The 25,740-nt window shown below is 43.5% G+C and overlaps 1 protein-coding gene across 4 annotated transcripts in view; it reads left to right on the top strand.

The window, feature by feature from the left end:
- The window catches only part of LOC147030175 (G protein-coupled receptor 39-like), a 48,646-nt gene extending 27,618 nt beyond the window's left edge, over positions 1-21,028 (top strand). Inside the window, exons 2-3 of one of the 4 annotated variants that reach the window (XM_085873968.1) lie at positions 7,578-7,620; positions 19,562-21,028. In XM_085873968.1, the coding sequence (XP_085730094.1) occupies positions 7,578-7,620; positions 19,562-19,712 (194 nt within the window). In that variant the 3' untranslated portion in view covers positions 19,713-21,028. Of the gene's footprint in view, positions 1-7,577; positions 7,633-16,627; positions 17,938-19,561 lie in introns of those variants that run through there. The other 3 variants (XM_085873969.1, XM_085873965.1, XM_085873966.1) reach the window with 3 other exon arrangements.
- Positions 21,029-25,740: the final 4,712 nt, after the last annotated feature.

Raw genomic sequence — 25,740 nt, 5'->3', positions numbered from 1 at the left:
TAATGTAAAATAAAAACGAGGCAAACGGGACATGACTAGAATGAAGTATAAAGAATACTAAGGGAGCACAAAGTACAGTTTTTAACCTGCAGTGAAAGAGCAGCAAGCTATTCATCTTTGTTTCCTGATAAGACATGCTAATGTGCCCAAGACCTTGGACCCTACATCATGCCAAGTAAACCACAAATGTGCCTGTACCGACCGGTCTAACCTATAAGGAAAGGATTTAACTTGTCGGATTTGTCTCCAGATGCCACGTTCAAAATCTCAGAACAAGTGCTGATTGAAATAAAATGTGGGGAATGTGCAAAACATTCACAAACGGATTCTGTTTCATGAAAGAAATTCATCAGCCTTTGCTATTTTAACGATTGGCAGAGAGGAATGTTGCTGCGGTCACAATCAATAACGGCACAAGTTATTACTAGTTTGTTGAGGAATTTCAAAATCAAAGATTTGCCCTGAATGGTAATCCCAGTAAGGAGATTTTCCTCATGATGGGGCACGACCATTCTCTGTTAGCACAGCATCGGTTACCCACGACGAATTGTAAACGTTTGTGTGGCTGAGAACCAACTAACCCTATACAAGTCACTAGTATTGAAGTCACTAGTATGCAAGCGAAGATAGGAATTTGGAATTTGGCCTGGGTGTTGGCACATGATGGCCGACTCTCTTTTTAAAAGACACTGTGGTCCATTCAACATCCATCAGCGAATGCTAGCAAATATTGCATCCATCTTAAGGTCTCTTTGAAGGACACCACAATTTTTTTTTTTGTATACCTTGGTCGAGGCTCGTATGAGAGCGAACACACAACTCACAGCAAGGAGGCATGAGACAATAGGGGCGGGAGTGGAAGGGACAAAACAGTGGGGAACAGACACATTAGGTGAACTGTGGAAGGGAGAGGGATGGGGATGGGACGGGGAACATGGCGAAGAGAAGATGGACATTTCAGGGACTTTCAGGAAGGAAAGCAGGGGAATTGAAGGAAGTGGGCTTGGGTGGATTATCGGGGGTAGAAAAGATCGAGGATTTGGATGGGGGAAGATAAGAGGTGGTGGTGAACAGCTGTTTTGAAAGCCTGGAGGGAAGAATGGGAAAGAATAGAGTGAGGAAGTTTATTCCAAAGGCGGGGAAAAAGAAGAATGAAAGAGTGAAGATGAGCAGTGATTCGTGATTTTGGTAGTTTTACCAGAAGGGGGTTGTTGGCGGACCTTGAGCGCCCTGTGGAAATGTGGTGGGGACAAATCGCAGAGAGAGCAGGGGGGGCAAGGCTGGAGAGGAGTCGGTAGAAGACAGAAAGACCACCGACCAACCTGCGGTGATTGAGTGAGAGGCCCCAAGACTCAGCTTCATTGCGGGAGATGCCGATGATCTAAAAAGCCCTGGTTTCGACAGCGTGAAGCCGAGAAAGGTGGGAGGCAGGAGCACCAGCCCAGAGGGGAGAGCAGTACTCCATCAGGCTACGGACAAAAGCTTTGTAAGTGGTCAGGAGCTCAAGAGGGCCGAGGAAGGACTTTGCACGACGGAGGATTCCCAGTCGGCGACTGGCTTTTGAGGCGAGGTTGGAAATGTGACTTTCCCAGGAAAGGTCATGGCAGATAGTGAGACCCAGAAGCTTGAAAGAAAAGACTTCTTCCAGAGGATTGTTGAGAAAGTGGATGGGGGGTTTTCTAAATGGTCCTTTCGAAGAGACATAGTGAGAGTGTGAGATTTGTCTGGATTGAAAGACATGTTCCACGTGTTGGACCAGTTTGTGATTTTATCCAGATCTGCAGTGAGCGAAGAAGCTGCTGCTTGCCGGTCTGAGGGATGACAGATGGTACGGCAGAGGGTGGAGTCGTCGGAAAAGAGAAATAGAGGATTTTCCAGAGAGTCCGAGAGATCATTGATGAAAACCAGAAAAAGAACAGGGCCCAGAACGCTACCTTGAGGAACTCCAGCCTGCACAGGAAGAGGGGATGAAAGAACTCCATTGAGGGCCACACGTTGACTGCGACAGGAGAGGAAGTCTGCGAGCCATGAGTGGAGATGGCCTTGAATACCATGGGAAGAGAGTTTGGTGAGTAGGGCAGGGTGCCAGACTGTGTCAAAAGCACGTGATATGTCCAGGGATACGGCTCGGATTTCCTGTCTGGCATTGAGGACCTCCATCCATTGATGAGAGAGAGCAGAAGCAGCATATCCAGGGTAGAGTGACCTTGTCTGAAACCAAATTGATGATTGGAAATCAAGCCATTGGAAAAGAAAGAAAATAAGAAAATAAAAATAAGAATTATTGATGAAATACCCTGCCTGTGGAGAAACAAGGATACTTAATTTGTCATCAGGTCCGATATGAAATCCAGACACGACAGCTTCAGGGTGACAGGATGGCCGAGGCCCGAGATGTACACAAACTCACCTCCAAGCTGTCTAGCCTGGGTTGGAATCCCAGCTCAGCTATAAACGGTCATCCCGGTGTTTCACATGTAGTGTGCGCCATCCCTCGGATCAACGTTGAACTGAGATCCCCTCTGCTGAATTAGTTGGTGGACGTTAAAGATCCCATGGAGTCCTTCACGAAGAGTAGGTGAACTATCGCCGGCACCCTGAACAAATTACAAATTCTTGCCCTAACCTCCAGATGGCACTGCATCAGTGGCACGGCCTTGCCCTCAGCGGATGATGCTGCACCGCAGCCTTGTGTTGCATACAGAAGAAGAAGGAGGACGACAGCTTAAAGCGAATGAGTTACCTCTGTGCAATTCATCAGATCAAAGGATACCATGGAAAGGAGATTTGGTCACTAAAATGATTTATTGAGCCAGACAGAATTTTTTTTTATGAATGGATTTTAAAGACCAAATAGTCATGCTTGATGAACAGAGTAGGCCATTGTGACTTGTTGCTCTGGCCGAATTCCTTATCCTTCCCTCAACCACAGGCATGCTTGCACCTAATATTAACGATGTTACCAGTAGCCGAAAATAAGAATCTAATTTCAAGTGTTCCTGCGGCATTTATGTTATTGTGTTCTTTATCGTAAACGTCTGGCAACAAGATGTTTGCGGTAAATAAAGGGCGGCAACGAACAAGCTCCTTTTCCCCTGGAAGACTGTTGCAGTACAGCAAGTCAAAAGTGAGGACAACTCATTGAATCCACTGAAACAAAGAACCAAAACGATGATTGGCTGAACAGATTTAAACGCTCTCCTTGCTTGGCATGTTTTGTTTCCTCTGCCACCGAAGGTGAAGGAGGGTATGTTTTCACCGCTCTCTTTCTGTTTGTTTGTTTGTTTGTCTGTCTGTCTGTGTGCAGGATGTCTCAAAAAGTTGTGCAGGTTTGGTGTGTGACGAGGTTGAATTGGTTAGATTTTGGCGAAGATCCGGATCCGACGACAAGAATATTTTAAGTGATTCTTCAGCATTGAGAGATCGGGCCAAAAATGATATACAGCACGATATCTCAAAAAGTTGTGGACGGATTCAGACTAAACTTGGTGGACAGATTGGGTGTGTAGCAAGGAAGAATTAATTCGATTTTGGTGAAGATCCGAATCCGGATCTGGAAATAATAATTATTTAATTTTTTAGTAATTCTTTGCCATTAAGAGATAGGGCCAAAATAAGAGATAGATATATAGCACGATATCTCAAAAACGTATTGGACCCAATATATTCTCGTGGATCAGACATTGCATGGTGGAGGTATGTGCCCTTCTTGTTATTATCAAATTGTTATTGCACCAAATATTACAGCAAAAAGACCCTATAAAAATATTTGTATGAATTAGAGCATCACGTACCATTCCTGGTACAACATATTGTCATTTAAAGAGGGAGAAGTTAGTGAGTATGTTTGAGTGTGTGGTAGATGTGATGAATCAGGGGTAGGCTATGTGAGAATATGTACTTTCCTTTTTCGGATGCACGGCTTTATGAACCTAGTTACATTTTCTCGTTCGAATCGTCAGGCGGGATTGCAAAACAACTGTTCATTTGGTGATAAAAGCATGAAATTTAGCATACTCATATAATGTTATATTACGAACATTTTTAGACATTGAGGCATGTGAAAATTGTACTATGTGCGTGTGCGCAGTCATTTTTGGTGAACACAGAATGTGAAACATAAGAAATTTGAATATATCCTTGTGTTTAACAGAAAATAAGCATTAAAGCTGAAAAAATATCATCTCATGTTGCATTAGTTATATTTTCCAAGTATGCTAGCATATAATTGGTCATAAACAATATTGGAACATACAACATGGCGACATACAAGATCATCAAACCTTCTGGAAGTTTTTGTGCATATCTCCACAGATTTTGGTGTACAGTATTTGTTTCTCCATGCCAATGACACAAGTTAATACCATCATGATATACATATCACAGTAAAATATCCAGTCCTTATGTAAGACAAAAGAACAAAAACAGGGATTAATTAGAACGGCACTCTGCAGAGCTCATGCCTCTGCCAGGCTGAGCAGTTTACGTTTTGCATCCCACCAATAGGTCTGATTTGGATTTTGACCTTAACCAAAATCAAATCTGCTTATTCTTCTCACCTATCCCACTCATCCACCAACTTTTGTCATAATCCAACCACAACTTTTAGAGATATCATGCGATACTAAAATATACCTGGTGTTGGCTTAATGGTTAGGGTGGTGGGCTTTGGATCCGAGGGTCCTGAGTTCAAATCTTGCTCAGCTGTTTAATTAATACCAGGTGGGGTTAACTCGGCCTGTCATCCTTCCGATGTCGGTAAAATGAGTGCTAGCATGCTGGTACACTGTGTCAGAGTGGTGACCCGTCCAAGATTGTGCCCAATAGCCAAGGAGACTGCTTAAGCAGCACCAACGCTCTGCACAGTGTATGGTCTCAATCTCCTCTCCTCCTTTGATATCATTCTTGGCCCCATCTCTCAATTATGAAGAATCACTTTAAAATCAAAGAATTCTCATATCTGGATCCAGATCTTCACTCACATCGAACCAATTAATTAATCCTTCTTTATACACCCAACCTGTCCACCAAGTTTCGTCCGAATCCATCAACTTTTTGAGATGTCGTGCTATATATCATTTTTGGCACGATCTCTCTACGGTGAACAATCACAAAAAGTAAAAAAAAATTCTCGTACCCGGATCCAGATTCGGATCTTTGCCAAAATCGATCCAATTCTTCCTCATCATACACTAAACCTGTACACCAAGTTTCGTCTGAATCTGTCCGCAACTTTTTCAGATATCCTGCACACAAGCAAACAAACAAACAGCCAAGGGTGAAAACATTACCTCCGCCCATTGCATATGGTGGGGGTAACAAGTTGACCCTATCTAGCCTGATCAAGTTGGGTGTAGCTGCCACCCATACCCATACCCCACCTACACCCATACCCCCTCCCTCTTCCACATGCTCATAAAACATCACCTTGTATCATCTCTATGACAAGCACATTAAAAGATGAAACATTATTGGGAGATTGTCGACATGCATGTACTGATGTTAATTGTGGGCATCATTTTATTAGCATTAGATTTAGGGTAAATTCAAAATGGCAACCTCGAGAAATTTTCCTAATCTTCTTGGCCAAATCGCACACCAGGCAAATGAAGTGAACCACAACAGACAATCCAAGAAGGTGTGCCAATTACTCCACTAAGTTACGATCACGTCAAATCGAGCAATACACGTTGGATAATGAACAAATTTGTTCATGAGGATGATTTGATTTGTATTTTCATATAATACTAGGAAATACAATCCATCACTTTACTGATGGGGATATTAAGGGGGGGAAGGTGGTAAGAAGGAGGGGGGCAGGGAAGGGGGGAGAGGAGGAAGAGAGGAAGGAGGGGAGGGGAAGGAGCAGAAAGAGAGAAGTTTGGAGAGGTGGGGGAGCGAGGAAGGGTGAGGAAGGGGGAGCTGCGCCTCACCAGACATCGCTATACACTCTGTGAGGGGGGGGGAGGAGGTAAGCGTGAGAAAGGTGGAGGGAAGGCAGCGTGAGGGCAAGGGAAGGTAGCATGATGTGCAATAGAAGGGAAAGCAGAGCAAGGGGAGGGAAGGCAGCGTGAGGGGTGAGGAAGGGATGGTTGATAAAATGCACCCAAACAGCAACGTTTTCTTTTTAACAGCTGGGTTCTATATAAAACCAGGCAGGAGCATTTAAAACCCACGCTATCTACCTGGTAAATGCCTGCCTGCCTACATACTCGCACATGCAATGACCTTTGCACCGCTCCGCTCGGATCACTCCAAATCCAATTCGTACATGCTACGTTCCCTCAGCAGAGAGGGAGGGTTGGGAAAGAGGGGGTGGAGGGGTGGGAAAAGAGGGGAGAGGAAAGGGGTGGAGAGGAGGTGGGAGAGGGGGGAGAGCTGAGGGAGAGGGGAGGGGTCAGAGAAAAGTGATTGGAAGAGGGGTGGGAGAGAGGGAGAGGTGTGGGAGAGAAGGAGAGGGGAGTAAGAGAGGGAAAGGTGTGGGAGAGAGGGACAGGTGTGGGAGAGAGGGAGAGGGGTGAGAGAGAGAGGGAGAGGGGTGAGAGAGAGAGGGAGAGGGTTGGGAGAGAGGGAGAGGGGTAGGAGAGAGGGAGAGGGGTAGGAGAGAGGGAGAGGGGTGGGAGAGAGGGAGAGGGGTGGGATAGAGGGAGAGGTGTTGGAGAGAATGAGAATGAGAGGGGGGGCAGAGAGGGAAAGGTGTGGGAGACAGGGACAGGTGCGGAAGAGAGGGAGAGGGGTGGGAAAGAGGGAGAGGGGTTGGATACTGGTGAGAGAGGGAGAGAGGGGAGGGGAGAATGTAGGAGGGGAGAGGAGAAGGGAGGAGGGATTCCAGCAGATGTGATGGCCAGTTTAACATCCATCCGAGAGACAGCACACAGATAGAAGAATCACCCTGCTGGTGAAATGCCGGGATGACAGTTTATAGCTGGGTCAGGATTCAAACCCCGGCAAGACAGCTTACAGTGAGCATGTGTGCCTCTCGGCTATCCTGCCGTGATGTGGCGATTCATTGCTTTGTAACTGAAAACATTTTTTACTCATTGTAATCATCTAATTTATTTTGCCTTCTTAATGCCAGAGATGTCCACATGGACAACTGCACCGCTGTATCGCCATGGAAGCTTGTAGATATTGAAACTTGAAGAGCGCTCCAAGCAAACACTCCAACGACATGGTTGAAGAAACTTTTAAAAAAGAAATGTTTGATTTTTTTTAAAATATGTATTCATCTAGGCCAAAGTGATGGATCATACAATGAAAGGAGATCGTACAAAAAGGGGAACGTGGTGTAAAATAAAATTGCACATTTTCAGCGAGTTGACTAACAAATCTCTGCTGAGCTTCTCTGTTTTGTGCTTTGAATGCATTTCAATTCATGACAACCAAACTTGCTCTTCTTCTTGCATTCTTCTCTTGATTTCTTAGTAATCATGTTTCTTTTTGTTCCTCTTGAGAAGTCGCCCTGTTCACATTCAAAATGCAGCTTCTGATTAATTTGCTCTTTTCCGTGGATGCATGCCCTGAAGAAAGAAAGAAAGATCGATTTTTATCTGAAAAAGACTTCTTTGTTTTTTTAGCTCGCCTGTTCGAAGAACAGACAGCTATAGCGATACCCCCGGCGTGAGCGTCAGCGTGAGCATGAAAACGTTAAAGTTTTTGGTGCAAGTTATTTCCTTTCTAATGTTTTTATCTACCATGCTATTTTTTACTGATTACTATATACAAATACATATATTGCTTTAAAATTATTTGGATCAGACTTCACTGCAATGCTTTATAAAAAAAATATTATTAGACTAGTCCTTTAAAAACGATAAATGTATAAACAGGCGAGCATTCGGTGGCTTAGACACCAACTCTCTGGTTAATCACATGTTGGTCAGTGAATCAACAATGAAATGCATGTAAAATTGGGATTGTATGTCACAGTTGCCAACGATGGGGCGAACAATGCTTAAAATTGTACTGGTGCAGGTAACGTCCATGTCGCAATAAATAGTCGTGCGATATGGCGCGATTAAAAAGTATGGCATGAGAAAAAGTCATGTGATAGCATTTGGGTTAGATGATGTGAAACATTGAGAACCTTTACCCTTTTGCATGCCAGAAACTCATCCATTAATATTGTTCTCTCACATCAAAGAAAAAATTTTGATCAAACAGTCAATTTAGTGTGAACGTAAATTAGGGATTATGGTAAACATATACTGTATATATATATATATATATATATATATATATATATATATATATATATATATATATATATATATATATATATATATATATATATATATATATATATAGAATCAGGGATATGACTATATGTGATGATGAACCTGGGATATATGGGCATTTATATGGGTATATGAACTCAGTTATGTTTTGTTTGTGTTCCTTTTCCCTCACCTATCTTCTTTTTTATTCCATCTGATGACAAAAGAAACAATCCTCCCCTACATATCCTGCAATTTACAGTAGTACAGTATTGTATACTTTCAAAAATTGCACAATCATTCAAGTCTGTCCTCCTCCACCTCCCAACCTTTTCCTTTGCCTACTCCACATCATACGGCCATGTTGACATTATAAAAGTTTGGGAAACATCTAAGGAGCAACACGACTTAAAAAACAGAGCAAAGGGCAAAGGTGACTTTCCATCTTGTGTGAACATCACGCAGTAGTTTGCTTGCCACATGAGCTGCTTTCACACTTTCAGTCAGATCTCCTGTCCTGAACTGACCAATGCTGCATTTGAGTTCAGGACATTCCTTAATTAGTGCATCGACAGGAAAATAACATTTTAGAGTATCTCATTAAGCAAAACGCTGTCCTGCCTTTTGGCACAAATTAAGCAAAGGCAAGTGTACATTGTGAGCCCAATAAAAAAAACAATCCAAGTTACAGGCTTTCCACCCCCAGGCACTCGCCTTCGATTTTCTCCTGTTTGTGGAGCTGTGTTGCGAAGACGGTTCAATCACACTCTTCATTCCAGGGCTCCATGCAGGCAGTGGACCACCAGCTCATGTCATCCCTCATTCCTACCTGTAATATTTTCTCCACGCATGAACCCTATTCCTTCCCATTATCTTTTCAACCCTCATTAACCACACCAAATCCAACACTTACACTTGTAAGTTGAAGTTTCCTCCCCTTCTCTCTCTTTTTTCTTGTTCATTAATTCCCTTGCTTGTTACATCCAACTGTGGCACGTTTCCCCACTGCCCCATTGTTAGTACTTGTCTTCTCAGCCTATCACCTCACTCTTCCATGAATTTCGCTTTGAATGCAAAAGTCACTTTGGTCTAAAATAAATAAATAAATAAAATAAAAAATGAAAAGATAATCTGGGTTTTATGGAAACCATGTGGTCAGGGTCAAATTTTTTTGGTGTTGAAACAATGTCTTGGCCACTTGAAATGAAGATGTTTATCATAACAATGTAAATAAATATTTCCTGAACTTCCTTTTAACATCACCAAATTCAAATAATGTCATTTATCAACAAAAACATCAACGAGACTGGCACTTGGAGGAGTGCATAACTCCGCCATGCAATGCCTGATCCATGAGAACATATTGGGCCCAATACATTTTTGAAATATCATACTATATAATCGTTTTTAGCCCCATCGCTCAATGGTGAAGAATCACTTTGAAAATTAAATAATTCTCGTATCCAGATCCGGATCTTCACCAAAATCGAATCAATTTGTCGTGGTCACACACCAATCCTGTCCACCAAGTTTTGTCCGAATTTGTGCACAACGTTTTGAAATATCCTGCACACAAACAGACAGACAAACAAAGTTACGTAACAACACAACACAAATTATATATATATATATATATATATATATATATATATATATATATATATATATATATATATATATATATATATATATATATATATATATGTTGTTCTTCTTCTTCTTTCGGTTGCTCCCGTTAGGGGTCACCACAGCATCTCATCCGTTATGATCCGCATACTGATTTGGCACAGGTTTTACGCCGGATGCCCTTCCTGACGCAACCCTGGTCGCCTCTTACGACACAGGGATAAGGATTGGGTTTCGCCATGATTCCAGGCTGCCCTACACCCTCTCATAGCGCGGCCCAACGCAGAGCGCCCGTCCTCAAGCGATCCTCCAACCCAAGCCTCCGAGTAGCCGGATTACAGGCACACACTACTACGCCCGGTATGTGTATATATATATATATATATATATATATATATATATATATATATATATATATATATATATATATATATATATATACATACACACACACACACACACATATCTCTGATCCAAATAGCAAAAACGGTTAAAACTGGATGGTACAAACGACTGAATAAGGTGAGCAGCAAACAACACTCGATTCCAAACACCACATCCACATGTGTACAACTCCCAACAAGAACCCGAACACTCACACAACCATCACCTCATCATGCCCAACCTGGACACGAAACCAGCCGTGCTCACCAACCAACAAGCGCACACATGTGCCCACCCACACACTTACAACACCAGGCCACGTGTAAGTAAAAACAAACAAGCAAAGAAAGAGCAGAGCACCCCATCAATGATGCGATTTGACGTTTATTTTGCTTCTGCAATTTTTTTATTTTATTTAAGCACTCCTCCATTTGACCTCGAACATCAGCAAATAACCTGAAATGAGCGGTCGTATCGGAATAAAAACCGGATACGTGCTGAGGCTCAGGGTCCATTGTGCCCGAGGAAGCCGGCGGCGAAGCAAGCTGGTGAAATGTCGCTTTCTTGCTCAAATTAGCAGAGTTGATCTCGTTTTTACTTTTGGTTGGAAGCGCCTTCTTCCTCTTTAAAACATATGATATATTATACACTATATACACCATATATATATATATATATATATATATATATATATATATATATATATATATATACATACATATATATATATATATATATATATATATATATATATATATATATATACATACATATATATATATATATATACATACACATACACAATATTATATTATATTATATTATACCAACCTTCATTCCAGGGCTGACTGACACACGCTGACTGGCACGTACGCATGCATAGTGTATATATATATATATATATATATATATATATATATATATATATATATATATATATATATACATACACATACACATACACAATATTATATTATATTATATTATATTATACCAACCTTCATTCCAGGGCTGACTGACACACGCTGACTGGCACGTACGCATGCATAGTGTATATATATATATATATATATATATATATATATATATATATATATATATATATATATATATATATATATATATATATATATATATATATATATATATATATATATATATATATATATATATATATATATATATATATATATATATATATATATATATATATATATATATATATATATATATATATATATATATATATATATATATATATATATATATATATATATATATATATATATCAGACGCACCTCTTGACTGTTATGGTGAGCATTGTCGCAGATTATGGCTCACACGGTAAAACTGCAGAATCTGCAAAGAACAACCATCCTTCTGCCACTCAGACAATTGTTCCCGCTAATGCAAACCATTCAATCAGAAGGCACATGATGCGATTGGTGGATAAATCAAAACATGTGGAGTGTGCTGAGCACTTCTTCGATTTAAACAATGAATGTGGTCAACATTGGTGAGGTATTATCGATATGCTGTCCTGATGAGGGTAAACAAGCCCAAAATCTTGCCATGTTTGACTGAGCATGTTTGCATCCACTGTCATTTGGTTTGAGTTCCTGCAGAATCTGCACCTTATATGCATAAAGCTTCAGTGTTTGATGAAAAATCATGCGTACAGTGGTGGTTGGTAGTCCCAGCTCTTTGGATGTGCGTCGGATTGATTTTCTGGGACTTTGTTGAAATGATTCATACACTCATTCAGCGTCTGCTGCACTTGTGCCTGGTCGGCCAGTACTTTTCTGTTTCTGACAACTTCCGGTCTCCTGAAACCTTTTGTACCGCTCACAGATACTAGTTTGCGATGGCAGATTCCTTCCATACCTTGAACAGAAATTACGCTGAACTTGCATGTTGGATCTCATCTCGATGAACCATTCGATGCACTGAGCTTTCTCCGGTGGAGTCGCCATTTTCTTTTACATTAAACCACCAGACCTGAAAATAAAGAAAAATGAATGAGTTTCTGTATCATATAAAACAAGTGGTGCCAGGCACAACAAATCCTGCCCATTTTGTAATTTTGACCGATGACCATGACCCCCAAAATTTCGGACCCGACCGATCTTCACAAATATGCATTTTTCACTGTAGGAATGGGTAGGATTATAAGTGACAAATAGAATAAGGTTCACTATAAGCTTAGTTTGAAGTAAATCAGATCATTTTTGACGAAGTTATGAGCGAAAAAGGATTTTGATGTTTCCGTGACCTTGACCTTTGATCCAATTGGACCCAAAAGTTAATGGGGTTGTCCAAGGTTCATTGCCCACCTGTGGATTAAATTTGAAAGTGTTTGCAAAAGCCGTTTTGCCGTAAAGTTGCTAACAGACAGACAGACAAATAAAAACCAATGTCACCCCCAGGGTGACCAGTATCTTGCCAAAATGTGAACATGAGCGACTTATTTATTCGATTAAAGTTACTCAAAAAATAAGGGTTTCGTCGACCTTGATGCTTGACCTTTTTGTGACCTTGACCTTTATATTTTCGTATGGTTAATGGTATCTCTCCAGGACCGTTGTACATGAAATATCAAGAGATTTTGATGAGAACTGAGGAAATAAAATTTTCATGAAAAATCCGTTTTTTTGTCATGACGTCATCAAATGACGTTATAGCGTCAAACTTTTGACAGATCTGGAAAGCACTTATCAAGCACTTTCATATGAGGTATTACTCGATATGGTATCTAAGATTTCAAAATTTGACCTTAGGGTCAAAAACTTTCGTCCTCCAGCGCTAACCATGAAGGTCAAGGCCGATCGCCACCAAAAATTAATCAGCTGAGCGCCAGACCATGAACTATATTCCCATGAAGTTTGAAGACGATCCGATCAAAATGTCTCAAAAAAAGGGTTTCGTCGACTCCCCTGATTTGCGACAAAGTGACCTTGACCTTTGACCTTGAAAATTTTATGCGCTGAAAAGGACCTCAATACGACTCTGATATGCGAAGTTACAAAAATTTCCAATGATAACTGTGCTCTGCAGAGTGATCGATACGTGATTACAGACAAAAAAAAAACATACAAGCTGACTAACATATCTTGCAAAAACTTTGTTTTGGCAAGATAACAAACAGACAAACAAACTGGACGATTACAATATCCCGCTCCCTCCCTCTGGGGGGCGCGATAACAAAGACTATCAATGGTAAATTTAAACACACTTTTTGAAGATAATTTAGGTGTGCTCATCACAAAAAAAAAACAAAATAAGCCTTACAAAGATGGCAGTGCACCATTGTGGTCAGCCCTTTGTCAGCTGGCAAGTCTTAAGCTACCATTTTTGTTTTGGCCTGCTCCACAATGCTTTGGCTTGGAACAGGCCACAATGATTTCTAAAACGATAAAGTTTTATTTTTTCAATTTCCTCACTTATATCATCGATTTCCTGTTCATCCTACCTACGAATCGCTGGATACAGTTCAATGCTGATAAACAACCGGAGACGCCAGCGTTCGTAGCTTTATTTCATTTCCACACATTCCATAACCTCGAGGATCTCTTAAACTAAGCCAAATTTCAAATTTAAGCTCCAGAATTGAACTTAATTGCAGTTCCGACTGCTAAAAAATAAGTGTTCATTTGTCCAATTTGGACATTGCTTGGGCGTTTCCGGGTGCATGGGTTTATATGGCTGATGGGTAATCGCTTGCCAAACCAGCCATTCCATTGGAGTGCTTGCTTTGGTGCTTCAGCCACTTGGCAAGTGCTCTTCCATATTCACACTGTCACTGAATATATCCATTGACTTGATCAAGGCCCACCCGCCTGTGTTTGGCCATGCGGTGCCTCGTCGGTTGTGCAATTTATTTTACACCATGTTTCCCCTTTTTTGTACAATCTCCTTCATTATACGACCAATCACTTCGTCATAGATAAATCCATACAAAAAAATGAAACATTTCGTTTCTGAAAGTTTCTTCAATCGTTATGTTTGAGTGCTTGCTTGAGTGGTTAAGCCAAAGGCAATTGGTGAGCACTCTTCAAGCTTCAATGGTGATGCAGCAGCTCGGTTGTCCATGAGGACATTTCCAAAGAAAGGAAAGCAAAATAAATTAGGTGATTACAATGAGAAGAGTAAATAAACAAGCTCAAATGAGCTAAGATCCTCGTCCTCTTAATGATGATGTCATAAAAACGAATATGACGTCATTGTGATGTATCAGGTTTGTGATAAATTATCTGTACTAATGCCCGGCTTGATTCCCGCAAACAAAATTCAAACAGCTTGCCTAGTTTCGGAGATAATGGTATAGGCGATTTCCATTAGCGGTGATATTATGACGTCAACTTTTTTTCAAGGAAGAATTTCCAAAAATCGAAGATGGTTACTGCCTGCGCGTGGGCTTTCTGCATATACATGGCAAGTTTCACGAAGATCCGATGAAAACTCTGGGTTGTGAAACAAAAAATGTCAAAAAATAGGAATGACGTCATAAAAATTGATATGACGTCATAGTAATGTATCATATGTGCGGTAATTCATCTCTGCTAATGTCCTGTTCGATTCCCGCAAACAGAATTCAAAAAGCTTGCCTAGTTTCGGAGATAATTTTTTCGGCAATTTCCATTAGCGGAAATATTTTGACGTCATAACTTTTTTCCTTGGAGGAATTTTCAAAATCGGAGATGGTTACTGTTTGCGCAGGGTATTTTTACATATATTGTTAAGGGGCCGGGTATCGGCTGCGAGCACGACCACCAGACAGAGCAGTAGAGTCGGCTCGACCGATCGCCCGGAATTCAGATCGTACTTCTTCGGAAAACTCCGGAAAATTACGGGTCCCTTTTTGGACCGAACTCGCCAATAGACAGACGACGTGGAGTAGGGTCGATTGCCAATTTCAATTTACCTAAATACCCACGTGGTCCAACTTACCGGGGAAATTCACCCTCGACGGCACTTGTTCCATGTACGATCCGAGCGGTTTGATCGCCGAGTTCCGTCGGTCCCGAATACCCTGTTACAACGGCACAACAGCCTGGCTAATTTTCCAACACGCACCGTGTTAAACCAATAAAAGAAACACAAAAACGAACTGATACATTTAACACATGGCTTTATCTATAATAGGTGGGGAAGGAGGGGAGCACGTAAGAAGCAGAGTTATCCGAATAATAAGAATGAAATGCAATTAATGTACAAGGCACTTAATAGTTGCAACTTAAAGACGGGCCCACACCCAGACACACACAAACAGAAATGGACCCCAATGGTCTTTGTTTAAGTCTTCCAGCTCGAGGAAAGGGAGCTGGAGACCAGAGCCTGCACTTGGGCCTGTCCACCTCGTGTGGTCTTCAACGATCCGGCTGCACGGGACTCGAACCTGCAACACGATGGCACTCCAAGCACCAGGGACGGAGGGAAAGCGTAGGACGCCAGGTGAACGAGACGAGAGATGACCGAGCACTGCCACGCCGACCAGACCAGACGAGTCGATCTCCCGCACCTCGAACCCCACTGCCCAACCCTGACGTTCACACTCTTTCCAAGGCCCTGGCGTTTCTTATATGGCATTTCTCCTGCGGGATGGGGTGTCGTGGGAAGGATCACCGTCTGAGATGTCATGCCTCCCATTGGTCCGGGGTTCGTGAGAAAGTCGATGTCTGTGGTGTCTCACGCCTCCCATTGGTCTGGGGTTCGTGAGAAAGTCGATGTCTGTGGTGTCTCACGCCTCCCATTGGTCCGGGGTTCGTGAGAAAGTCGATGTCTGTGGTGTCTCAGCCTCCCATTGGTCTGGGGTTCATGAGAAAGTCGATGTCTGTGGTGTCTCACGCCTCCCATTGGTCTGGGGTTCGTGAGAAAGTCGATGTCTGTGGTGTCTCAGCCTCCCATTGGTCCGGGGTTCGTGAGAAAGTCGATGTCTGTGGTGTCTCAGCCTCCCATTGGTCTGGGGTTCGTGAGAAAGTCGATGTCTGTGGTGTCTCAGCCTCCCATTGGTCCGGGATTCGTGAGAAAGTCGATGTCTGTGGTGTCTCATGCCTCCCATTGGTCTGGGGTTCGTGAGAAAGTCGATGTCTGTGGTGTCTCAGCCTCCCATTGGTCCGGGGTTCGTGAGAAAGTCGATGTCTGTGGTGTCTCAGCCTCCCATTGGTCCGGGGTTCGTGAGAAAGTCGATGTCTGTGGTGTCTCAGCCTCCCATTGGTCCGGGGTTCGTGAGAAAGTCGATGTCTGTGGTGTCTCACGCCTCCCATTGGTCTGGGGTTCGTGAGAAAGTCGATGTCTGTGGTGTCTCAGCCTCCCATTGGTCTGGGGTTCGTGAGAAAGTCGATGTCTGTGGTGTCTCAGCCTCCCATTGGTCCGGGGTTCGTGAGAAAGTCGATGTCTGTGGTGTCTCAGCCTCCCATTGGTCCGGGGTTCGTGAGAAAGTCGATGTCTGTGGTGTCTCAGCCTCCCATTGGTCCGGGGTTCGTGAGAAAGTCGATGTCTGTGGTGTCTCAGCCTCCCATTGGTCCGGGGTTCGTGAGAAAGTCGATGTCTGTGGTGTCTCACGCCTCCCATTGGTCTGGGGTTCATGAGAAAGTCGATGTCTGTGGTGTCTCACGCCTCCCATTGGTCTGGGGTTCGTGAGAAAGTCGATGTCTGTGGTGTCTCAGCCTCCCATTGGTCCGGGATTCGTGAGAAAGTCGATGTCTGTGGTGTCTCACGCCTCCCATTGGTCTGGGGTTCGTGAGAAAGTCGATGTCTGTGGTGTCTCAGCCTCCCATTGGTCCGGGGTTCGTGAGAAAGTCGATGTCTGTGGTGTCTCAGCCTCCCATTGGTCCGGGGTTCGTGAGAAAGTCGATGTCTGTGGTGTCTCAGCCTCCCATTGGTCCGGGGTTCGTGAGAAAGTCGATGTCTGTGGTGTCTCAGCCTCCCATTGGTCCGGGGTTCGTGAGAAAGTCGATGTCTGTGGTGTCTCAGCCTCCCATTGGTCCGGGATTCGTGAGAAAGTCGATGTCTGTGGTGTCTCAGCCTCCCATTGGTCCGGGGTTCGTGAGAAAGTCGATGTCTGTGGTGTCTCAGCCTCCCATTGGTCCGGGGTTCGTGAGAAAGTCGATGTCTGTGGTGTCTCAGCCTCCCATTGGTCCGGGGTTCGTGAGAAAGTCGATGTCTGTGGTGTCTCAGCCTCCCATTGGTCCGGGGTTCGTGAGAAAGTCGATGTCTGTGGTGTCTCAGCCTCCCATTGGTCCGGGATTCGTGAGAAAGTCGATGTCTGTGGTGTCTCAGCCTCCCATTGGTCCGGGGTTCGTGAGAAAGTCGATGTCTGTGGTGTCTCAGCCTCCCATTGGTCCGGGGTTCGTGAGAAAGTCGATGTCTGTGGTGTCTCAGCCTCCCATTGGTCCGGGGTTCGTGAGAAAGTCGATGTCTGTGGTGTCTCAGCCTCCCATTGGTCCGGGGTTCGTGAGAAAGTCGATGTCTGTGGTGTCTCAGCCTCCCATTGGTCCGGGGTTCGTGAGAAAGTCGATGTCTGTGGTGTCTCAGCCTCCCATTGGTCCGGGGTTCGTGAGAAAGTCGATGTCTGTGGTGTCTCAGCCTCCCATTGGTCGAGGGGAACATTCCATCTCTCCGGGGCGGAGTCGGAGCTCTGGTGGCCGAGGAAACTCCGCCCACGTACGTGGTCGAACGCACGTAGACAATGGCGTCGATGTGAGGAAGCGAGGTGAAGGCGTGTTGTTGTTGTTATAAGGGGTGTAAAAATCCTAACTATTAAAATAACGCACAGCAAACGTACATTTAATTCCCATTATACAAGGGCAAGGAAGCTATCTATAAAACACATACTTACCGATATAACTGTTCTATAGGGACTACTGAATGTTGAGTGCAGTAAATTTCCAAATTCGCAACAATATACACCAAGTTTCAGGAAGTTTTGATGAAAACTGCAGGCTTTGAAACAAAAAAGTCCACAGGAAGAAGAAGAAGAAGAAGAAGAAGAAGAAGAAGACGAAGATGAAGAACAACAACGTGAGCAAGGCTTAGAGATCCTCCACGAGGATCTAAAAATGTTTTTAGTTGTTGCAAAGCAATGAATCGCCACATCACGGCATGATAGCCGAGAGGTACGCACACTCGCTCTGAGCTGTCTCGCCCGGGTTTGAATCGGACCCAGCAATAAACTGTCATCCCGGTGTTTCACAGGTAGGGTTATTCATCAATGCGTGTGCCGTTTCTCGGGTGGATGAGAGGCTGGGCATCACAACTGCCGGAATCGCCCCTCTTCCTCTCTCACCCCTCTCCCTCTCTCTGACCCCTTTCCCTCTGTCTGTCCCCTCCCACCCTTTCCTCTCCCCTCCCCTTACTCCCCCACCCCTCCGCCTCTGTTGAGGTAACTGATAAGGACTGATGGTTTAATTTTGAATTTTAAACTGCTTCCCCATTGGGTACCATGAACGATTCAGAGTGAGCCGACCAGAGAACACGCATGCATGTTCGAGCATGCCTGCATATACAGTCATGCCTTTCTCCCCCTTCTCTATCAACGTGCTGTTTTAACACACCCCATTTTGTTCAATCCTGTACTACCCCTCCCCCCTCTGCCTTCCTCCTCTCTCTCTCCCACTCCTATCTCCTTCCCCCTCCTCCCATTTACCTCATCCCTCCCCATTCTCTCCTTCCCCCTCTTATCCTTCACCTCCCTCCTCTATCCTTCCCCTTCTTCCCTCTCTCCCTCCCCTCCTTCTTACTACCCCCTCAATATTCCTGTCAGCAAAGTGACGGGTTGTATTTGCTCGTACAAAATAAATAGATGACCCCAAAAGTGAAGGACAACAGGGTAACAGAATGTCTGAATGGAGACAGAAGGAACGGGAATTTTGGACGGGATATTAAGGGAACTAAGGAAGAGACTTGTACGAGATATATCGCTGAGAGGTGGGGGTCGGGGGTGGGTTCCCCACGTGGACGCCCCTCAAAATAATTTACTAGATGATGACATCATTGGCAAAAGATGTCGTCATGCTAATCCATAAAAGGATTGTGGTGGTATATTGTGGGGTTATTCCTTCCCACCTCGTTTGATTGTTCTTTGGGGATTCCATCCTTACATATTTTTTTCAGGTTAACAAAATGTTTTTTTTTCTGAAGTTGTGTAATAGAATAACTATGTTAGTGTTAGATTAGTGTTTCCCCTTTCAAAATTTTGAATCGCTTACACTAACTTAATTTAGTGAACAGTTGCAAATGATATTCATTATAAGATCAGTTGAAACTTCAAAGAAACTAAAATGCAGATTTTGAACACAAAATGATGGTTTTACCTGTTGCATCCTTTCCCATTCTAGGTACGGTGATGGGTGCTCTGGCCTTGTGCTGGGTTCCGTACCAAGCCAGCCGTATAATGGTTGTTACCCGGACAAGAGGAACCTGGACAAAGGAGTATTTTCAGGAGTACGAGACTCTCAACACTGTGGCCAGAACTTTCTTTTACCTTAGCTCTTGTATCAATCCTGTGCTGTACTGCTTAACCTCAACACGTTTCCGTAAAGGTTTCATCCAAGTCCTGTGCCGTTGTTTCTGCCATGAAGTTGATGAGAGCAAAGGGGACATTGCCATACATGCAGTGCCACGAGAACTTTCTATTTTCAATCGGAGCAGAGAAGGTGCTCCTCATCAGTCGAACTGAAAAACGTTCCAACTGATTGTTACTATAACTGATCCGCAAGATGATATTTCTGAAAGTACGGAAGAGTTTAAGGCAATGAGGTGTGGAAGTCACCAAACTATGCTGGCAAGTGATTGCATCTCCATGGACAGGGCTTGATGTCGGAAAGGGTGAGGTCACTTGGTTGATTGTATTATATTGGAGGGGGTATGAATTAGGTAGTATGTCAAGTAAGCATGGTCCATGTGTTCGTGTTGGTGAGAACATGTTTTTGTAACCATTGACCCTTTAGAGTGAAATTGACCTGTTCGTATGTATATGGTGAGGGGCAGCATAGTTGACATTGGCATTATTTGGGAAAGTGTAATTCGTGTGCGTTCATTCAAAAAAAAAAAAAAAACAGACAAGGCACCCAGGCAAAGTAGGAGAGGAGTGCATTTGGAGATGTCTTGGTTTGTGTTTGGCCCAATAAACCCCTCAGGGTCTACACTCTGAGTACAAAGTGTCCTGTGCAGTGCCGGCCATCACAAGGAACCTTGACGGTGTGCTACAAGGTAGCATGTCATTGGTTCAGGTGGCACTGTTGGCAACACCCCATTGACATGATGTCACAAAGGGAGTGGCAATGTGCAACTGCATTGGCGAGTGCCGGGTGATGAGAAAAGAAGTTTTGAAAGCGTGGTGCATGGCCGCAGGGGAGGTGTTCCTCTCTCTTTGTTTTCTTTCTCTTTGCTCTTTACTCCTCTACTTTGCTACTCTCCTCGCTCTCTCTTTTAAGCCAATTGACTTGCACCAGTGGGGTAACTCGAGTTAGTCAGAGCTGGGGATGCTTGAACTTTCTCTGGAGTTGGTGGTGTCAGCGCAGAGCGGGCCCGCCTTTGCCTTTATTGCTTTTATGCTGGAATGCTGTCCTTTCCCAGGCTTCGTCCCGCTCACCCATATCCTTCAAGACCTTGCCTGGGTCTCTCCTTTGTGTGCGAGTGTGTGAATGCATGTGGCACCATGTGTTCTTTATTGTATTAAGTGCATTTCTGTTCATTGGGTGTGTTTAGTTCTTTATCTTTATTCATTGTTTTGGTCTGCCTTTTCGTCTCGGGATTCTCCTTTTCATCATCCAGTCTCCTTTCAATAAACTGTTATTCCTTCAGTGACGTCACCCAATAACCCACCATCATTCTCGCATGCATCCAAACCGTTTTGGCCTGCCTTGGTTAATTCCTGGGGAGATATAATTTGTTAAAGGATTGCTTAAAGAGAACAGCCGGAATTGGATTCCAACCGGGGGAAACCACGCTAACCACTCGAGTGTGATTCCCTTTAATATGACCATTTGTGAAGCATATTGCTTCAGTGTGACGGGTCCGTGTCAGCAAACTTGTAGTCAGGAGTGGAAACATGGATCTGACTCTGCCAGGATGAAGTCCAAAATTTGTGCACCCAAAGTACACTTGGTTTGGTTATTGAAAATTTAAAAGACTTCCCCTATTTCCACTGTATGTGGGAGAAAGAAAATATAGCCACCGAGCAAAATAAAATGGTGGCCATCCATGAAATTGCAGAGTGTGACACGCACACAGAGGCAATTTTAGGGCCATGCAACCCATGCATTGCATGGGGCCCCGAGACAATGAGGGGCCCCTTACACAAACGATTGTGATCAATAAACTTTTGAGACAGGGTCCTCAAAGGTGGGTGGGGATAGGGGTCTCACTTTGCCGACAAAACATAACTTGTGAGTGGTGATAAACATAGCACAAAGGGAATAGTCCATCTCAAGGAAAGAAAGCACTATCACGTAACGAATCAAATAAAAAACTGTTTACCCTGATGTTTAACTCAACAAGACTATTGCAAAATTAGGGGGTGAGGTTCGTGGAGAAAGCAGGTTAAGTGGAATAATAACTACGTTTAATGTATACAAATGCAATAATAATCACATTAAATATGTATAATTCCTAACGATGCTCAGTCTGCTATCTAAACACCTAATTAATATGGAATTTTTCTCCAAGGCAGAAAAGGCAATAAAACGGGAATTCCTCCGGACTTTTGCAGTCGAGTCGAAAGCAATAAAGGCTAAGCGAGTGCAAGAATAACACGGAGTCCTCTTACTCGTGATACAATTGAGGATTATGAAGCGTGACTCGCAATACCCTCTCCCACCACCACCGGAAGCGGCACTACACGGTACACATTTATGAAGATAATTTGCATCGCCCCACCTTCAGAACCCTTGGGGTGTGTTCCATTACCAATCAACTTGAAGAGCACTCACCAAGTGGCTTGAGCACGCAAGCAAACACTCCAACAAAATGGTTGATAAGGAACAATATACGTCGACATCAGAGTCGTCGGACAGATGGATATAAAAATGCATATTTTAGTGTAATGACAGATTGACAGGGCTCACAGGGGCCCCTCTGGGCCACTATTAAATTTTGCATCGACCTCCCAAATGACTAATGCCACCTTTGCACGCACGTGATTGGAGGCGAGACTGAGGTGAGGCATAACGGGGAGGAGATTAGATCGAGGACCTTGCCATCCTATCGTCACAGGGAGCCCCTACCCCTCCTCAGAATCAGAGGACATGGCGCAGGAAATGTGGGCACAGGCCAAGTTGGATAAATTTTATGGAATGGAAACTGAGCTTAACCAAATGAAAACTATGAGTAAACTTGATGGAATGGAAACCAAAATTGAAGGAATTAAAACAAAATTTAACGATCGATTTATGGGCCCAAATTTAACAGACCAGAGATGAGATGGGACCTAAATTAACAAGAATGGTTCATGAAAATGGTGATAGGCTCCAACAGTTGGGAGATAAATTTGGAACAGGGGACACAAATGTTAAAGAAAGAAATGGTGTGAATGTTAAAGACCATCATCATGTTGGTGTGAATGCTGCCCTGCCCTGGAGAAGACTGACTGCCCAGGAGGTGTGAGAGCAGCAGAAAAAGGGTTTTGTGAGGGTTGATCAGCAGGTAGCCCCCACAGAGCGTGAAGCAACCCCCGTTTTTTGTGAGATGGCGCTCATGTAAGTGCGGTTCGACCCTGCAAGGGGCCAGTTGAGTATCCTGCGTCAGAGTGGTGACCCGTCCAGGATTGTACGCCATAGTCAACGAAACTGCCTCAGTAGCCTTATGTGCCTGAAGGTGCGAGAAGAATCGTCCATCCATCGAGCTCATATAGTAGTAGATGAACACTCGAGTCAATTAGGCACACAATGCCTGTGCCAGATCTTGAACTTCTTGAAATCTTCCCTTAAGGCCCTATCACACCTTGACGATTTAGCCAGCGTATGCCAACGTATGAAAAATTTGTCTAAAACGTTGGCACACGTCGAATACGTATGGGTAAGTTTTGTATACGTTAAGAGCACGCTGGCATACGTCGTCGTATGCTGGCATATGTCGTAGTACACCGAGCTGTTAGACAAATTTTCCATGCTTGAAATTTCTCGACATATGCCAGCGTATGACTCACACGTTCGGCATACGCTGGCCATAAGTTGGAGGCACGTTACGCGATCGTTGACACACGTCGACACACGTTACTTGTAAGTTACTCATAAGTCGAAACACGTCGAGGTAATGGTTAAGGCCCAGTCACACCTTCACGTTTTAGCCAGCGATGGCAACGTATTAAAATTTATGTAAAACGCTGGCTTACGTTGAACTTTTGATGTTTTTTTTTTAAAGATTCGGACGTATTCATAGCGACTTGGTCTTATGTATAACGCATTAGTAATGGACACAGAACGTTTCGTTGTGTTATAGATAACTTATACCAACGAATGCTGAACCTGTTGTCGGCCTACACAACCGATGCCCAACGATAGTCTAACTTAGGCATAGCGCGTTGCACGCATCACCGACGATGTCGTGACGTAGCCTATTAAAAGGCTGACGCACAACGATTCGAATCATAACTGCCGTAGAAATGGAAGTGTCAACATCGCGGTCACACCTTGGCGATCTTGCCAGCGTATGCCGACCTAAGAAAAATGTGTCTAAAACGTTGGGGCACGTCAAATACGGTATGAGTAAGTTTGGTATACGTGAGTAGAACGCTAAAGAACGCTACCATACGTCGTAGTAAGTAGAGTACGTCAAGAAATTTTAAACATGTTCAAAATTTTACGACGTACTCGGCGTATGACACACGTTCCGCATGCGATGGGGATAAGTTTTACACACGATATGTGGACGCTAACACACGTCCACAAAGGCTACTTATAAGCTACTCATAAGTCGAAACATGTCGCGGTAATGTCTTTTTTACGCGAAACTTATTTCTAACTTATGTTTGACGTGCTTTGAACCAATTCTTTACGTAGTCCCAACACACATCGACGTATGTAGACGTATTCCAATGACGTCTTCCGGTCGACAAAAAAAATAAATGAACGTGTTTCTAACTTACAACTGCCATATAAAGACGTGTTCCCAGCGGTTTTGGGAATTGGTATATAAAAATGGTGTTCATAAAAGGGGAACCCAACAGTGTTTTCGAGTCCTTTTTGAGTCGATGTCCATGTCAGCAGTAACAGTATCAGTATCAGTATTAGTATTAGTAGTAGTTTGTTCATGTTGGCAGTAGTAGGTGAGTGTGAGGGGGAGGGTGTGGGTTATGATGGATCGTCCTTGCGTCCGCGTGTCCACGGGTAGGAGACATCTTTTCACCATTGTTCGAAGTTCTTCACGGCTAATTTTTTATGGGGCTTTTTCAACAATGAGCTATAGCTTGTTTTTACGATTTAGGTCTATTCATAACGGGTTGGAGAAATGCACAATGAACTAATAATGTGCATAGAGCGCTTCGATAACTTATAGATACGGTATACCAACGAATAATTATCGTGTTGCCAGTGTTCACAAACTATGCCCAACGATAGCCTAACTTATCCATATCGTGCGGCAGTTTATCTTTGCCGGTGACGTGGGGTTTGCTATTCATAGGCTGCCACTCAAGGATTTAAATGGCTGCATCTCCACTATTGAAAGTAGACGCTTGCGCTCAACAATTGGATTTTTTTTTACACTCAACGACTTTTAAACGGTACCACTCAGCTATTTTCATTGTTTACAATGAACGATTTAAATTGCTGTCACTCGCCTTTGTTTTTTGACGCTGGGGTTTGGAAATTTGAAGCGTTTCTTCTGAACGTGTTAAAACGCTCAAACTCGACTATTTTAAATAGACGCTGCCGATGGACAATTGGAATCATAGCCAAGCTAGACATCGAAGTGTGAACATCCTCGTCATGCCGAAGAAAAGTTTGAAGAATACTGCAAATAAGTGTCCTGGCCGTGGCCGTGGACGCTGACGCAAGGACGATCCATTATACCGACGTCTTTCAGCCTATGAGTAACTTAAAAGTAACGTCTGCCGATGTGTGGCAACGATCGCGTAACGTGCCAACAACACGTTAATCATAGGTTAGAAATAAGTTTTGGGTCCGCTAAACATTACCTCAGCGTGTCTCAACTTATGATTAACTTACAAGTAGCATGTGTTGACGTCTGTCAACGATCGCAGACCGTGCATACAACTTGTGGCCAGCGTAGCGGAACGTGTGAGTCATACGCCGGCATACGTCGTGAAATTTCAAGCATGCAAAAATTTGAGGACAACCGAAAAGTACAACGTTTAAAGCCAGCGTACAACGACGTATGGCAGTGTTTTTCAGCGTGCTCTCAATGTTATCAAAACTTACCCATAACGTATTCAACGTGTGCCAGCGTTTTAGAAAAAATTTTCAGAAATCGTCATACGTTAGCTAAAACGTCAAGGTGTGACTGGGCCTTTAGCATCAGTGTTCCAGACTCCCTGGTTTTTTTTCTTTTCTTTGGT

Source organism: Eptatretus burgeri, chromosome 3 (genome assembly GCF_056783735.1).
Source record: "Eptatretus burgeri isolate ZD-2024b chromosome 3, Ebu_testis_v1, whole genome shotgun sequence".
In the NCBI taxonomy this organism is placed as follows: Eukaryota; Metazoa; Chordata; class Myxini; order Myxiniformes; family Myxinidae; genus Eptatretus; species Eptatretus burgeri.
The sequence above is the reverse complement of the archived record's forward strand: the minus strand, read 5'-3'. Positions and strand labels throughout refer to the sequence as shown.